This window comes from Rhineura floridana, chromosome 11, assembly GCF_030035675.1.
Source record: "Rhineura floridana isolate rRhiFlo1 chromosome 11, rRhiFlo1.hap2, whole genome shotgun sequence".
NCBI classification, from domain to species: domain Eukaryota; kingdom Metazoa; phylum Chordata; class Lepidosauria; order Squamata; family Rhineuridae; genus Rhineura; species Rhineura floridana.
In genome coordinates this window covers 7,772,795-7,790,994 of record NC_084490.1, presented here as the reverse complement: position 1 = coordinate 7,790,994, position 18,200 = coordinate 7,772,795, and the positions used below count along the sequence as shown (strand labels likewise).

The following is an 18,200-nucleotide window of genomic DNA, read 5'->3' as shown; positions in this document are numbered from 1 at the left end:
GGTTATATTCTCCCTCCACTGTCGGAGACAGTATGCCTCTGCATTGCTGGGAATCACAAGTAGGGAGAATGCTGTTGCATTCAGGTTCTGCTTGTGGGCCTCCCATAGACATCTGGGTGGCCACTGTGAGAACAGGATGCTGGACTAGATGGTTCTGATCCAGCAGGACACAAATCATCTTTGTTTCCCAGAGTGTGTCTTCAGGCCCATGTGGAACTCTAAGAAAACTATGAGCAGGTCCACACCATACATTTAAAGCACATCCAACATGTGACTTCCCCCAAAGAATCATGAGAACTGTGGTTCCCCCCTCCAAGAGCTACAAATTCCCAGCACCCTTAACAAACTTCAGTCCCCACGATTCCTTGGGGGAGGTCGGTGTGTTTGGTGTGCTATAAAGGTATGGTGTGGATCTGCACTATGATTTTCAGACAACTGTATGTACCTTTGCCTCACATCATGCCTGCTCTGTTAAGAAGAAGAGCAACTGGTAAGAAAGAGGAAGGGGAAGACCAACGGGTTGTTTTGCAAGTGGGGAGAAGGAAGAAGCAGACCCCTTTCTTCAAACGTTTTTCAAATGTTTTTACAGAGGTAGTTGGGTACATTGGAATCCAACAACCTCTGTAAAATGTAGTTTCTTATATTTCCAATCTTCAATTCCCCACATTTCTGAATCAGTTTGCATTTTTTTAAAAAAGGATATTTTAATATATTTAATAATCTCATGAATATTTCTCAAAACCTCTCCTGACGTACATGTGTTGTATGCAATTTTCCCCAATATTCACATTTTTGCAAGCATTTTCCATAATAAAACACGTCTCTATGTTGTTTTCACTGATTTGTGCATTTTTGGGCACAGTTTCCTCTAGTATACACATTTTTGTACACATGGTTGGGTTGGAGAACTGCGTCACGAAAAAGAAAAAGTGTGAATTTTGGTTCATACATTGCAGAGGTGGGGAGACTTTTTGGCCCAATGGGGCAGATCTTTATCAATCCCCGCCCCCCATGGCCCAACTTTGACAGGTGCACAATCCACCTGCGACCCACCTGCAAAACATCTGACATCATGGTGACGTCAGGTATGCAACAGCTATCAAAATCCCCCATGCACCGCTTCCAAAGCACCCATCAAGCAGCTGGTAGAAGCTCCACTTCTTCTGCAGGGGTCAGCTGTGCTATGGAGTTCTGCTTTCAGCTGTTCACAGGGACAGCAAGCCTTCCTTGCCCCTGCACAATTGGGAGCGGAGTTCAAGCAGTGGAGGCTGGTACATTAGGGCAAATGGGGCACTGTCTCACCAACCTCCATCTGTCATCAGCCAGCCCCCATCTGCCTATCTCCTTACTTACAACCTGCCCGGGATGTGTGGCACCACCTATCAGCTGCCTCCTCCTGCCTCTCCTCAGTGTTGCTCTTGCAGAATTCAGCCAGGAGGAGGATGGGAACAAAACTAGAGTGAGTTGGGTATGCCTGTCATTGGCTCTGGCTCCACCTACTTTTGGCTCCCTGTCTTCCGCCCCACCAATCCCAACTGACACAAGCCACCGCTGACTTCAAGGCTCCCAATGGTGAATTGGCAGCTGTGTCTCCACTTGCCCAATTCCTCACATCACAGATGACATCAGGTGTGGGTGATGGGCATAGTCTCAAGGGAAACAGTCTCACAGGCCAAACTGGGACCCCTGCCAGGTCAAATTTGGCATGCAGTTTCGAGGTTCCCCACCCCTGGCAAATCAGGGAGTTTCATATTAAAATGAGAACCAAAACAAATGTCTCCCCCATCAGGGCTGGTGCCAGAGGGGGGCCAGGTTGGGCCCTGGCTGAGGGAGCCTGGGGCCTGAAGGGCCCTTGAAGAGCCGCTCCTTAGGGTGGGTGGTTAGTGCTCCCTTCCACGATCCATGGCAGTGTCGGCTCCAACCCTGCTGTGGATCTCAGAGGGGGAGCTCCCAGGCACTCCCTCTAATACCACGCAGGCCTGCAACACCCGCCTGCACACCCCACCTATCTTTCCCTTGGCCACACTGCGGGTGCATGATTGCCATCAACCAAAATGGCAGCAGAGGCATCAGCCCCTTAGGGAAGCCTCGGCCGCCATCTTGGTTGATGGCAGGCATGCGCACACAGCACAACCAGCATGAATGAATGAATGAATGAATGAATGAATGAATGAATAATTTTATTTCGGTCATAGACCAGCCAGACAACCAGCATTCAATTCAAGAGAAAGGTAGGCGGGGCATATGGGTGGGTGCCGGGGCTCAGGACAGGCTGGTGCCCAAGGGCTCTGGCATGCCTGGTGCCAGTCCTGTCCCCCATCACTTGGCATGTAAGTATACAGATGGTTCTTTGTAGTTCATGCTTGTCTAACCTTTACCTTTTGTGTCTGGTTTATTAATGAGTTCGTTCATTTATGTATTTTAGCCCCTGATGAAGGCAGGAGTTTTTCCAGCCGAAACGCATTGGGCATACCTTTTAAAAATATTTTTACAATAAATCTCCAGACTTTGATTCACCCACATTTGCCTCTTGACATCCTGGTTTTTCTCCCCCTTTTCCCTGTCACTTCTTATATCTCCAGTAAAAGAAGTGAGGTTGGTGAGGACAAGGTCTAGAGCCTTTTCTATCGTGGCTCCTACGCTTTGGAATTTGTTGCCAACTGACCTCCGTCAGGCCCCCTCCCTGTTATGTTTTTGGTGGACCTTGAAGACCTGGCTCTTTACCCAGGCGTGGGAAGGGGATTCGGCTGGCAGATTGGAGTTCTTGTGGGGTTTAAATTCAAATTTAGGCTGGCAGATTGCAGATCTTGGGGGGTTTAAATGTTTAAGCTTTAATTTTTAATTTCTAATTTTTAGGATTTTGATTATGTCTATATGGAATGTACTTGTGTTTGGTTGTAAGTTGCCTAGAGTGGCAGATTAACCTCTGCCAGATGGGCGTCTAACAAATCTCATAAATAAATAAATAAATAAATAAAACATTTCAAATGTGTTGATTTTTCTCTTATCCCCTTTTTTCACTGTCCAACTTTCACATCCATACATAGAGATCGGGAATACCATGGTCTGAATGATCCTGACTTTGGTGTTCAGTGGTACATCTTTGCATTTGAGGACCTTTTCTAGTTCTCTCGTAGCTGCCCTCCCCAGTCCTAGCCTTCTTCTGATTTCTTGACTATTGTCTCGTAACATTAAGGAATTAGCTGATGGTCATCAGGCGCCAAGATCTCATTGAATGCATGTCTGAAATCTGCACATATCAATATAGCATATCAGAATACATATCAGAACAAAGTTGCCTTGCCTGAAGTGCTGTTTTATGTGTCTCTGTGAATCGTGTGCACATTTCATCAATGTAGCAGGTCAGAATGAACACATCAGAATAAAATTGCCTTGCCTGGAGCGCTGTTTTTATGTCCTACGTTTTAACTTGAGGGTTGTTGAGCATTCATTGATAAAGTTGCATGTTTGGTAGGCAGTTGTGGAATAAAAGTTAAGAACCACTTTTATATTTTATCAAAGCAGGGCAGCTAACATGTAAGTACACTAGTTAGCAGACTTACCCATGTCATCCAGATATAATCTGGGTGGGGACCTGAACATTTTCTTGAAAATGAATGGTTTTTGAGGATTTGGGGGAGATCACTACCCCCGATGGTTCTGTCAAAATATACATCCCAAAGCATTGCAAATAAAATGGGAAAGGCTGTAGCCCAGTGGTAGAGCACACCCTTTGCATACAGAAGTTCTGAGGTGAAATCCATGGCATCTTCAAGTCAGGCTGGGAAAAACCCACATCTCAGGCCCTGGAGGTCCACTGCCAAATGGTGTGTCGTCCACTAGTAGGAAACCTCAGGCCCAAAACATCTAGAGGGTAAGTCTTCCTCAACTAGGTTGGGAAAGGCTCTTCAAGGTGTTCTGTTGCTAAGACTGTCCCTCTGGAACCTCATTATTATGAACCAGCGACACCCTTCTACGTCCCTCAGGACAAAAAAAATTATTTATTCTCAGAGGTGTACACCAGGTGGTTATGAATGGATACTGCTTGACACCAGTGTCACCACAGAAGTTATCAGCTATGGCATCAAATGCAGTAAGAGGCAATCTGCATTATCACACCTCTAATGCCTGTTCCTGGGTTTTGTCTCCCAGTCTGCAAAGCCGACGCAGAGTCCACACTGTGCCCAAAGGTGCAGGTTCTCTTGAGTTCCAGCGTGCGGCATAAAACAGGACGCTGCAATAACAGTTACAGCAGACTCAATGTGTGGTATGGACAGACTGGCAAAAGGTATGGAAGATGCTACTCCATATGGAGAGAAGCAGATATTTCGTTCTTAACATTCAGGGTAGGTGAGTATCCAGAGCCATTCTTCAAACTGTGTTGGAGCTTGCTTTCACCTCCTCCCTCCTGTCGCTCATTTCCTTCTGTGCCACGTCTTTTTAGACTGTAAGCCGAAGGGACCATCTTAATATGTTTTTTTGTAAGCCACTCAGAAAGCCTATTTGGTTAAAGGATGGGGTATAAATGCCATAAATAAATAACACACAAACACAAGATGAGATAGGATTAAAAAAGAAGGGGGGAAGAGGGGATCATAGAATCATATGTTGTAAGTTGGACAATTAACTAATAAGGCAGGGTTGAGGAACCTGTGGCCCTCCAGATGTGGCTTGGCATCATCTTCTATCATCCTCAGCCAGCATGGCCAATTGTCAGGGATGATGGAGGTTGTAGCTTAACAACATCAGGAGGGCCCTGATTTCCTTATCCTGTTTGCATGTAATTTCCTTTACTTTTTATATAATGGAATTTTTAAAAAAAGATTTATCAGAAAACAAGTAAATGGCAGTTTAGCTTGGATAACGGGGGCAAAATAAAAGGAGTTGTGCAAAGGGTCAATTGCTCAGGAGTCGAATCTATGCTTTGCATGGAGAAGATCATAGGTTCAGTCCTTGGCATCTCCAGCAAATGTGTCACGGGCCTGGGAGAGACCTTAGTTTGAAATGGGGAGAGTTGCATACAGTCAGAGCAGACACTCCTGGGATAAGTTGGATGGATCAATGATCAGGAATCTGTGGCTTGGACAATAAGAGAACTTTACTTCAGTAAATTCATAGAAGGAGGAGAGCTTCCTGCCCCCTCCTCCCTCTTGCAGTCACTTGGTCCCTCTGAAAAGTCTGTCTGGATGGTTGAGGGTACTCCTCCCACTCAATGTGGGATGGGGTGCGGTGGGGGAGTGTTGAGAGAAGAGGGAAGCATCCAACATTTGACTTGGACTTTCAGATGTTAAATTAAAGAAGTTTGAAGGAGGAAACAAATCTCCTTATGTCTCCTCCCTGAAGCAGCTCTCTCACACAATGCCTCATTTCACATTGCCGAGGAAGGGCCCCCAACCCCTTGGAGGGGATTTTGGGGGGTGTATTTTCAGGGGCTTGCAGGGGGAAGTAGGGGATGGGAGACTTCTATTTCTTGATTGTCCTTAATTTAATGTATCTTATTATCTATGGCAATATAAAGCAGCTTGAGGGTGGCGTAGGCATAGAAAGCCTGGACTGGGCTGTACAACATGGAGGTACACTCCAGATCTATAATCAAAAGAGAAGAGAGGCAGAAGGTGTCGTTGCCCTATGAGCTGAGCAAATGTGCTTTGGTATCTAAGCAAAACATTTAACTAAATGGCCCAGCGCATAAGCAAGAGACAAATACTGCAGGACTATTTCCCTTGCCTTCTCCAGTCATGTAAGTAGTCTTGCAACCTTGGATTTGAGCCAGTGTTGAAATCCTGGCAATTTTGTGTGCATTTTTGAGCTAAACACACACACAAATCCTCCCCCCAAAGCAAGTCTGCCAACCAAAACCACAACCACATGCATGTCTTTAATGGCTGTGGGAGTCAAATAGATATCATTGCAAAAGGCTAAATTTGCTGAGACTTAAAGCGTTCCCACAGAGGACAGAATTTGTACAATGATGGAAAGACCAGAAAAAGCTTCTTTTCATTCTTTGTTCTCCTTTTCCTTGTTGCATTTCCCAGAAAACACAGTAAATACAATTTTAAATAAGTACCTTTTTTTTAAAAAAAATACTTGCATTGGAATGTTCTATTCTCTCTCTCCTCTATTTCATTTCTCCTATGGAGTATTTGGGAGATAGTCAGATAACATGCCAGACAAAAGGAAAATAATGGCAATGAGGTGGTGGGTACGTGGGTGGCAATTTTGTTCAGGAGAAGTAAACACACACACAGAGGACCCTTGTAAAGTCCTTTGATGTGCCCTATAGTTCTTCACTTTGGGTCAACCAAGACATGATGTTTCATGCGTCTCTGAAGTGTTTGAGATTCTCCAGTTCTTTTGTTCAATAATAGCTGTGGGGGACTCTGATGTGAATTAGGATGGTGGTGCAGAGGGGAGGGGGTTTAACCCTTTCTCTCTCACACCATTGCCTCAGTGAAAATCCCCCTGAAGCTCCCATTTGCCCAAACCTGCTCTTTGCCGCAAAGAGAATCCTTGTGGGCAGTGTTGAAGGGGGGAGGGGCCAGCAGGGAAATGGTGGTGGGGAAAAGGGTTAAACCAGTTCCCTCTGTGTCACAATCCCAATCCAGAAAAAAACCCTCTCCCTGGTGAGTACTGTTGCACTCAGGTCCATAGACAATTGGATGGCCACTGTGAGAACAGGATGCTGGGCTGGATAGGCCACTGGCCTGGTCCAGCAGGGCTCTTCTTTTGTCCTTATGGCTGATGCTTTTAATAAAACCTCAACATAGGAGAATCTCAAGTACAGGATTCAATTCTCCCTTAGTTGAAACAGAATCCTATATTCCAAGAATCTCAACGTTTTATTTTATTTTGTTTTAATCCTCATGAATGTGTATTTATCTACCTGCCTGCCTGCCTGCCTACCTAACTACTTAACTACCTACCTACCTACCTCCTTCCATTCCTTCTGTTCACACCAATGTGCCATTCATTTCTCTTACCACAGAAACATCAAATTATTTCACATTTTGAATCATGGAAGTAAATGAAAGAAGAGCAAAATTAAACAAAAACAAAATTATGAAATGAGGTATGAAATCTGATTGGATTTGCGCAATATTTGTTCCTGAATTTGGAGTTTCTTTTCTCAGGAAAACTGAAGTTTTAAGGCTCCAGAATTCTTATGTAATAATCTGGGTATATGTGACTACATTTGGTTTATCAGAGAGAGCATTTCTTCCAGAACCATTGGCATTGAGACAAAACCAAATGATGGAGGTTTGTGGTATGAGAGATCATGTGGCAAGATTTTTTTTTTTTTTTGAGAGGTGGAGGATAATAAAGCTGGAAGAAACCAGGCATCAGAAACGAGTTCTGGCAGAAGATGAGCAGCTGGTGCTTGGTTTGGGTTTCAAATGCAAAGAAGTAAAGACATGGGCTTCTGTCCAGGGTGCTGAAATCCATGCAGGCTGTTCTCTGACTACTTTCTATCCACTTCTGCACAGGTGATCTTCCTAAGTGGTAGCGGGGAAGAAAAGGTGCAGGGGATGGAGAACCTCAACAGAACAGTGACTGAATTCATCCTGCTGGGCTTTTCCATTGGACATAGAGAAGAGATCCTTCTCGCTGTAGTCATTCTGTTACAAAAGAAGTCAGGCCTGAATGGAGGCCTGACTGATATAGGCTCTCAATTCCTTGAGATGCCAATAAGGAATGGAGACGAGACCAGACAACAGTAAATGTGTGCCTTTAATATACCTTTGCAAAGGGAGGGCCTCAATCAAGTGGCTGTCCCGAACAGTTGACAAGTATCATATTTATAGGCTATTAACGCATCATATTCATAATCTTTAAGGTTTCACAAGCTCAAAGTACATTAGTAATCAAGAATACATGATGCGATGCTTTCCTAAAATTGTTTAATTTTCCACTTCTCTGTTCTCATGTTCAGACTTCCTTTATCCTTGACCTTTGGTCCTACAAGCTAGCAATAGCATCTCTAATTGCTGAAGAAGCAGATAAACAGAAATTCCTGTATTTTGCAGAAAGCAAGCATATGTTATATTTTGCATCAATTGATTTTATTTCAGTGACATTTTAATTTTTAACCCATTGTAACAATTCTGGTAATGTATATCACATCTGTGGCTGGCAATATGCTTATCCTTTGCATTGTGTTGGTAGACAGTCAGCTACACACTGCTATGTACTTTTTCCTATGCAACTTCTCCAATTTAGACATCCTGTTCACCACAGTTGTCAGTCCACAACTGCTATGGAATCTCTTTTCTGGTGACAAGTCCATCTCCTTCCCAGCCTGCATGACCCAAATCTACTTCTACTTCTTATTGGGCACAGTGGAGTTTTTCCTTTTGACGTCTATGTCCTATGACCGCTATGCAGCCATATGTAAACCTCTGCATTATCATACCATCATGAATGGTCAGGTGTGTGTCAGGATAGTGTTGGCTTGTTGGCTGTTTGGGTTCCTTTCTATCCTCTGTCCAATCATCAAAATTAACAGATTAACCTTCTGTAAATCCAATCACATCAACCATTTCTTCTGTGACACTGGACCCTTACTGGAGCTTTCATGCACTGACACCCATTTTATAGAGCTGATGGACTTCATTCTGTCTTCTCTGGTCATTGTTGGCTCAACCATCCTGACTCTGATTTCTTATTCATGCATTATCTCAACAATCCTGCACATCCCCACCACCACCGGCAGGACAAAAGCCTTCAACACCTGTGCCACTCATCTCACCTTGATATCACTCTCCTGTGGGATCTCCATCTTCATCTACATAATTCCATCTCAGAAAGAGACACTGCACACCCACAAGGTGCCCGCTGTTCTGACAACCATTGTTTTCCCGCTTCTAAACCCATTCATCTTTACCCTGAAGAATGATAATGTCAAAGAGGCCTTTAGAAAGATAATTCACCAGACGTGGGACAAGTTTATTCAAAGCATCAGGGCTACCTGGAAAGAAAATGCATTCGTTTGGGAAAAACCTTAGTTGAGTGGTGGAAAAACCACAGCTTGCCCAACCTAGTGCACTCTGGGTGTTTTGGACTAAAGATCTCATCAGCCCCAGCCAACATGCCCAATTGACAGGGATGATGATGATGATGATTTATTTATTTATTTAATTTGTATCCTACCCTTCCTCCCAGCTGTATTCTGAAAGAAGCACCAGGTTGAGGAAGACTGTATGAGATCCGTTCAAATACACATCTGTTTCACTCTCAAAGACAAGATTGTGTTACATCATGAGTCCTTTGATTTGGATGCTAGCTGAGGTCTAAAGAAGTACTTTTGGTATGGCCAATGGGATTTTTGACTCCCCTTTTTAAATGGGAGATCCCCATACTATATCTTAAATTGTTTCTGAAACTCCTATCAGTCTAAAAAGAAGTTTGGCATACTGCACGGGGGAAGGAACTGCTGTTGAAATACATGCTCACAGCCTCCCTTTGGTATGTCAGGAACTAGTAGCATGGTTCGTTGGATCCAGACCAGGGCATTTAAGATAGTTCATCAAAACAATAGGTGACTTTTTCATATATATGAAAAACCAATGGATTCCATTTGTGGTAGATTTCCATCCAGCATCTCCTATCACCGAGCAATGAGGGAGAGCTACCCATTGCTGGCAAACTCTGAACATCTTGCTAGAGCCATCAGCAGGCCTCCTGTTGTAGCATTTCGCCAGCCTCCTAATTTACACAGACTGTTAGTGAGAGCTGTGCTTAAACCATCTATCACCAATCCTGGGTCTCATCCTTGTCACTCCAAATGTATCACCTGTGTGTACCATCATATATATATGAACAAGGAAAAAAAGTTACATTTAAACAATTAAAATAAACTCAAATGTCACTTGAAATAAAATGCTGTAATGTTTATTCCTTCAAGTTGACACTATATGTCTTTTACCGATTCACATTCCAGTACTAACCTCAATCCACCTGTTATTCCACTTATCTGTCAAAATATTAGAAATGTGATGCAAAGTTCATTTTGTGCCAGGAAACTGGAAATAAAGAGGTAAGACATAGGTATGGGGTGAACTAGGGCCAACTTTAAGAACATATGAACTCAAGAACTTTAAAAACCTCTAACTTTAAATGGCATAGGGGAAGGAAGACCATGTGGTGGAAATCCATAATCCTCTCTCAGGCTCCTAAACCTGTCGTGACCGGATGAGCCTACCCTGCAGGGAGTTAAGCTGCTATGCTTCCAGCTCTTTTCTCCACCATACCCCTTCGGGTGATGACGGAGATCTTCCTGATTCATCCCTGCCAAAACCCCACAACTCCAGGTGAGTGACACTGGTTAACCTCAAAAGTGACCCATACCCTGCCCCACAGAGTTCCACAGCCCTATGCGCTGACAAGGGCCTCAGGGTACTTGCCACTTGTACTTTCCCAGTGGCTAAATTAAATCAATCAACCTATTTGTCCAACTCCCATCTCTAACTGCTCCCCTCCAGCATGCAATATGGTAAAGATGAAAAATCCCCGCCCCCTCCAGTCAATCACAGGAGAGGTCAAAAAACTCTATTCAGTCCCTTCTAAGGTGACCAGCTAGTCTCATACCACATACTGGGAGGGTGGGATGGTTGCCACACTCCTGAAGAAAGAGGCAAAGCAGTGGGGGCAAGACCTTAAATAGCCTATCCCTGCTCCTCCCCCGCACTGGTGCTTTTGATGCCAGAGCACCGGGAGTGATTCATACCCTCTTTCTGGCCTGTGATGCAAAAACACTCCCACCCAAACCCCTTTCAGAGCCAGATGGTAGGGAGTGGGTTTCCTTGGATCAGAATAAAAAACACGGCACTCATAAAATTCACCTCAAATATAAGGTAAACATTGCAATCCCTCGATTTCTTCCCCAGCTTGGATCTTGATCTGAGCTGGAAAAGAACTCAGCTTCTCTCTGTCCCACCTTGCTGCAAGTCTTCAGCCATCCCCTCCACTTTTCTATGTACCTTATAGAATGTGCTGCCCCAGGATGCATTGACGGTCATTAATTTGGATGGCTTTAGGACTTACAAGATCTGAACAGGGTGGTTCACTACAGATGCTGTTGGAGATTACTGATTCATAGGGTCGCCATATGCCGTAGTCGACTTGAAAGCACATAACAACAACAACGAAATTTGGATGGCTTTACAAGAGCATTAGACAAATGCTTCTGAGACAATATGCCCCTGAATGCCAGTTGCTAGGAATCACAAGTGGGGAAGTGCTTTGCATTCAGGTCCTGCTTGTGACCTTATTCCCATGGGTATTTGGTTGGCCACTTTGAGAACATAATTCTTCACCAGATGGCCTTTAGCTTGATAAAACAGACCTCATTTTATTTTATTTTATTTTTGTGTGCTCCTTTCCCCTCAACAACCATGCTGTGGAGGTTAACCTGAGGAGCAATCCCAAGGCCACCCAGTGAACTTCACAGAAGGGCATGGACTTTTGAATCCGGAACTCCCCACCACAGGTTGAGTTCTTACTCTACTGCACTGGACTGGTAATAGTGACAAGAGCTTAATTTTTTTGCTGCTTTTGAAAGAAACTAGATGAAAAGAACTAGATAAAATCCCTGCTTCATCACATCAACATTTGGATTAGACAATTGTTCTAACAATACCCCTGGAGTCTGTCTCTCTGGAGTTCCACTAATGATTTCAGACAAGCAATGCATTACTAAATGGGATTCCCCAGTGTCTCCTGTCTCTCATTCTAGGAAAAATTCAATTTCAGTTAGAAATGGGTGGAGGTAGATGTTCCTCGTCCTTGCCACAGAGCATGGAGGGAGGAGGATTTTCCCCAGAACTCATTTGTTAAAAACATGGGTAGTTGAGATCAAAGAGAGTTGAAGAATGGAATATTATAGGTTCATTGATAGAACACAAAGTAAGAGTACCAGGAAGCATTTTTCCACGGTTATGCTTACAATTCAAACGTTGGACATAGATGGATTTTTGTCTGATGCAGTAAGTAAATACTTATGTTTGTCATATTTATGGATTTAGTTCAATTTATTTAGTACATTAATATCTCATTATTCCTCCAAGGAGCAAAATAGGGACACAGAGAGATGTCTTACACCCAGTCAGACCATTGCTCCATCTAGCTCAGTATTGTTGACTACCTGTCAGTGGCTCTCCAGGCTTTCAGGCAGGTGTCTCTCCTAGCCCTACCTGGAAATGGCAGGGATTTGTACCTGGAAGCTTCTTTATGCAAGGCAGATGTTCTACCACAGTTCTCCCACCCTTGTTTTATCCTCACAACAAACCTGTGGCTAAAAGATAGTGACTGGCTATCAACAAGTGAGGTTGCCATTGAGCAGGATTAGAACCCCAGTTTTGAGAGAGAGAGAGCGAGAGAGCGAGAGAGAGCTCTTCAGCATGAAAAGAAGGGGAAAATGAATGATGGGTGATCTGATGGAGATGATCTAGTTTGTTGCTGGTGAAGGGTGAGAAATCTTGTGATAATTTATTATTATTATTATTATTATTATTATTATTATTATTATTATTATTATTATTATTATTATTATTATTATTATTTATTTAATTTGTATCCCGCCCTTCCTCCCAGCAGGAGCCCAGGGCGGCAAACAAGGCACTATAAACACTTTAAGACATCATAAAAACAAATCTTAAAATACATTAAGACAAAACAGCATTAAAACATTTTAAAAAGTTTTTTAAAAAGGGTTAAAAACATTATTAAAAAACATATCAAGCAATTCTGACACAGTCACAGACTGGGATAGCTCTCAACTTAAAAGGTTTGTTGAAAAAGAAAAGTCTTCAAAAGGCGCCGAAAAGATAGCAGAGATGGCGCCTTCAAAGGATATTATTTCAGGATAGGCTTTATTTGCAGACTTCAGGGGATATGTTATATTTCTGAAAGAACAGAGAAAAGAATGGATGAAAAGAAGAAGGCTTCTCACAGGTTCAAAAATTATGCTTCAGGAAGTCCCAGAAAGTTGCTCTTTCCATCTCCCACCCCATGCAAATCAAACTGCAACAATGATCTGAAAGCAGCTTAATAGTCTTTTCATTGTGTTTTAATAAGTGTAGTACAGATAACAAAGGAACATACAAAATCATGAACGAATTAGAACAATTAATCATTTACACTAAGCCCTGGGAGGCAAAAAAATCTTCTCCAGATTGGTGAATACACACTCATAACTTTTAATCCTATTTGCATACAATTCTGTGAGATCTCTTTAAGATCCCAGGAACAGAGAGGCGTGGCAGGGGAGGGCAGCAGCAAACTTAAGGAAAGCAAGAAAAGGAGATGAAACCTCAGAATAGAGCTGGAAAATGAAAAATTGTGAGATAATAAAATGCCCTTATAAAATGCTTGATATATTTCAGTGAAATTTTCTTCAGGGACAATGAAACCAAGCAACCAAAATACCAATATTTGTACACACAGTCCTAGTTTTATAGTATTTATTTATATATTTCAATAATTTATTTATTTGATTCTGTTTTTGAATCATTTCCCACAAAATATCTTAAAGTGATTTCTTACTGGAAACATCAACCATAACATTTCAAATCCAACACAAACAGAGAGTGGGATAAAATACCATATACTGCTTAACCCTATGAGTTGTACAATATGGTTACAAAAAGGTAGACAGGAGATAAAATCGGTAAAAGCGAACCATAAATGAATAGGAGGTTGGAGCGCCTTCTGTTCAGGCCAGGCTAATGTGTTTGGGAACTTCTTAGTTGAGAAAACAAGATGACTAAGGGAGGTGTTGCTAGACCAGGGTTTGGGGAACCTCAGGGTGAGGGGCCAAATGTGGTCCCTCCAGTCTATCTATCTGGCCCTTGAGTCTCTCTGCAGGCCACCTCACCTTCATCAGCCATATCCTTGCTCCTCAGGTACACCTCTCACCAGCTCTACTTCATACCCTCCTTGAATGGTATTTCCTGGCTGGAATAGGTCCATGAACTCTGATAATGTCTCTTGTTGGCCTTGATGGAGGATAGAGAAGGGTTTGTATAGAAATGGGCCTACTGTACATTTTACAGTAAATTTACATTTTACGGCAAATTTTACATTTCTTGTTTCACCCACTTTGGCCTCTGGCCCTGCCCATCACTGCCATGTGGTCCCTGGAAGGATGCCCAGATGGAAGCGTAGCTCTCGGTGGGCTAGAGATTTATAAAAACTATGCATGGTATGAAGACAATTGACTGAGGCAATTTTTCTCCCTCTCAACTTGAAGAGTGAGGGCGACTGAGCATCTGCTGCCTTTGTTTCTTTCAACTGAGCAAGAAGGTCCTTCATCTGTTAAGGCTCGTAGAAAAATAAAGAGCTCTTTGTCCTGTGCAATTGATTGGGGCCAGTGTCAGGGTTGGCATCCTTGGGCATTTGCCATGGCCCCACACTGCAAAAGGGATGGGCGAAACAGTCAATTTTGGTTTCTCCCAGTTTCTCATTTTTTTCAGTCTCGAGTTCACTTCTCCAGATTTCCCATCAGCTTGCAATTTTTTTTGGTAAGCCCTCATGAAAATTCATCAGCATTTTAGTGTGAATGTCTCCGAAAATACATATTTTTATACGCAATTTTGTCTGACATGCACATTTCTGCAAAGCACTAATATATGAATTGTTATGCACACTTTACCCTAGCCCGGGCCTTTTAAACACATTATTTGGCTAGAGAACTGCACTGTAAAATTTGGAGAATGAAAATTTCAAAGGATGGTTGTGGTTCAGTTCACATATTGTTTTGGAAAGTTCAGATTCACTTTGAAATCAGAACTGAATAAAAATTCTCTCCCATCCCTACGCTGTGGTCAGGATCCCACTGCTCTTGGCCTTGATGGTGCTGCCTCTCCACGTAAGTGAGCAGTGACAGAAGGGAAGACAAGAGGCAGAGTGAATTGTATTTACTTACTTACAACACTAGCCCAAAAGGGCCTTGTCAGTGGTGGCTCTTAGCACATGGAACTGCTTCCTCACTAAGGTCCATCTGGTCCCATCTCTTTATAGTTTTAAGCAGCTGGTGAAGATGGAGGAGACCTGATTAGAAAAAATGAAGTGGTAGCTGGTGCTATTATTAATTGCTATTTAGTGATTTGGTATGAGCTTTTGTGGTGTTATATTAAGGATTGTGTATGGTTTATGGATTTCATGTGTCATTTTTGAAAATCCTCCCTGTGTCTTAAGCAAAAGGCACTATGTAAATCATCTAAATAAATAAATAAAAGGTTCCTCAGAACAGCATACAGAAATGAGTTCCAAGACGGTCCCTGCCATCAGGCTCCAAATTTAAAAATACATGGCACACAAGGAAAAGGGAATGAGATGGAGAAGGAAAATTCTCTCTCTCTCTCTCTCTCTGAGATAGTGCATATTGAGAGATGCAAGCAAATGGGCATTGGCAACAAAGTGGGGGAGGGGGAGATGGTTGCCTGATGCAGGGAGGGTACAGGGTGCTGAGGGCATCTCACCTAAGAACCCCCCTCACCAAGCCTAGGTCCTTCAATGCTGTTAACCACCGCCCAGTTAAAGAGACTATTTCTATCTAACAGCCTCACTTCTCTGACACCTTTTTTTAAAATAATGGATTATGGGTGGTATTCAGTGCTAGTACTACTCAGAGTAGACCCACTGAGGTTAATGAACATGGCTAACAGATACATAATTTCAGTGGGTTTACTCTGCGTAGAATTTAGTTGAATACAACCCTATGTAATGGGGTGCTACTTTATCAATGTTATGCTTTTTTAAAATCTTGTCTAATTTTTTTTTTGTAAGCTGCCTTCCGGCTTGTGCAAAGGTCAGTATGTAAATCTACTAAATAACTAAAATAAATAAATAAAAATGAGTGAGAATTGCAAAACACATCAAACCCTTTAGGTTCTAAATGCTGGCTCTCACAATGCTGCTTTTCCCTTTCTTTCTTCTAGGGAATTTGTTGAGAGTAACAGGGAATAGTCTGATGGAGAACAAGAGTGTGTCCGAATTCATCCTGATGGGCTTTTCCATTGGCCGTCCAGCAGATATCCTTCTTGCCGTCATCTTTTTGGCCATGTACGTTGTAACTGTGGTGGGCAACATGGTCATCCTCTTCATTGTGTGGATGGACAACCGGCTCCACACCCCTATGTACTTCTTTCTTGGCAACTTCTCTGTGCTTGACATCTTCTTCACCTCGGCTATCAGCCCACAGCTGCTATGGAACCTCTTTTCTGGTGATAGGTCCATCTCTTTTGCTGGCTGCATGACCCAATCCTATTTCTACTTCTTCCTTGGCACAGTGGAGTTGATCCTTCTGACATCCATGTCCTATGACCGTTATGCCGCCGTATGCAAACCCCTGCATTATCATGCCATCATGAACAGCCAGGTATGCATCCAGATGCTGTTGGGCTCCTGGCTGGGTGGATTCCTCTCAGTCCTCTTTCCCACCATCATGATCTCCAGGTTGTCATACTGCAAGTCCAACGTTATCAATCATTTCTTTTGCGACAGTGGCCCTCTGCTGGACCTGTCATGCAACGACACCCGTTTCATCGAGCTGCTGGACTTTGTTCTGTCATCTCTTGTCATCGTCTGCTCATTGGTTGTGACATTGGTTTCCTACATGTACATCATCTCAGCAGTAATGCGCATCTCCACCACCACTGGCCGGGCCAAGGCTTTCAACACCTGTGCTACACATTTGACCATCATCTCCATCTCCTGCAGCATCAGCATCTTCATCTATGTCACGCCCTCCCAGAAAGAGAGTTTAGAGGTCCACAAGGTGCCCGCCATTCTCACCACTATTGTCTGTCCCTTTCTGAACCCTTTCATCTTCACACTGAAAAATGACACCGTGAAGCAGGCCCTGAAAGACATGTACAAGATGATGATTGCTCACAGAGTTTTGGGTTTATGGAGGAAAATGGTTAAATAATTTTGGTGGTGAGACAGAGGGGTAAGGAGAGAACCCAAGAAAGTAAAACAGCATCCCATTGTTTTACTTGGAAGAGGGCAAGGATATTATAGCCGATGTGATGAAAGGGAGGAAAGGCAATGGCAGGTGTATTCAAATTGTTTTCTATTAACTGCTTTGAATGCAATATATTTGTGGGGAATGCAGTAGATAAATCAGAGATGGCTGACCTGTGTCCCTGCTGAAGTTCTTGGACTCCAACCCTAATCAGCGTCAGCCAATATGGCTAGTAGTCAGGGATGATGGAAGATGGAGTCCAGCAACATCTGGAGACCCACATGTTCGTCATTGCTGATATAAATAAACTGACCTTGACTAGGCTCCTTGTGAGTAAGGACACTGAGGACCCATATATTGTTGTTGTTGTTATATGCCTTCAAGTTGATTCCAACTTATGGCGACCCTATCAATCCTTTTCTTGTTGTTGAATTCATAGGGTTTTCATGGTAAGAGATATTCAGAGGAGGTTTACCATCGCCTCCCTCTGAGGCTAGTCAACCCCAGCTGGCTAGGGCCTGCTCAGCTTGCCACAAACCAGCCCCTTCCTTGTCTGCAACTGCCAGCTGGGGTGCAACTGAGCTCCTTGGGACTATGCAACTTGCCCACAGCTGCACAGGTGGCAGGGCACATAACCCCTTAGCCACTCACTGTGGAAGTGATCTTTAGCTGGCCCTTGACTCCTAGGAGACATGAGCAGGGATTTGAACTCATAGACTCTGGCCTCCCACCCAGGCTTTCCTTTCAACTGCGCTATACCAGCTAGGACCCATATATACTATCAGCATAATCAAGGTATTAAGCTTTCCGTGGACTTTCTGAATTTTGAGCAGCTACAAAAGGCAGTGGAGGGCACAAATGTGTCCTTGAGATAAGCATCTTGTATTTGCATCTGACAGGGCACAATGTCCACTCTTTCCTCATATAGACTGAATGTAACCCATGACATGATTGCCACTGTCATAGAATTCCCAGAGTAATCTGGACCCAAGTGTGTTGTCCTTTGTATCAAGAGTCTCCATGTACCATATTCCCTAGGGTACCCACATTGCTGAAGTTAAGAAACTTGGGTCTGGTTAGTGTCTGGATGGGTGACCTCCTGAGAACCGCATGTATGCTGCCTTGGGTTCCATGATAGAAGAAAGCAGGGGGTCGCTAGCTCCTACTTCAGGGGCTGATCTGTCCCTCAAGCAAATTTTTCTTTACCTCAAAGACCCTACTGATTTTGGCATCACTA

General features: G+C 43.3%; 2 protein-coding genes across 2 annotated transcripts; both read left to right on the top strand.

Moving 5' to 3' along the window:
- Nucleotides 1-7,526: 7,526 nt before the first annotated feature.
- Nucleotides 7,527-9,002, top strand: LOC133366937 (olfactory receptor 6J1-like). The gene is made up of 2 exons (XM_061590486.1): nt 7,527-7,623; nt 8,110-9,002. The coding sequence occupies exons 1-2, from the start codon at nt 7,527-7,529 to the stop codon at nt 9,000-9,002; spliced, it is 990 nt and encodes a 329-aa protein (XP_061446470.1).
- Nucleotides 9,003-15,967: 6,965 nt separating this feature from the next.
- LOC133366935 (olfactory receptor 6J1-like) lies at nt 15,968-16,927 on the top strand. The gene has a single exon (XM_061590485.1). It carries the CDS (start codon nt 15,968-15,970, stop codon nt 16,925-16,927), a length of 960 nt encoding a protein of 319 aa, XP_061446469.1.
- Nucleotides 16,928-18,200: the final 1,273 nt, after the last annotated feature.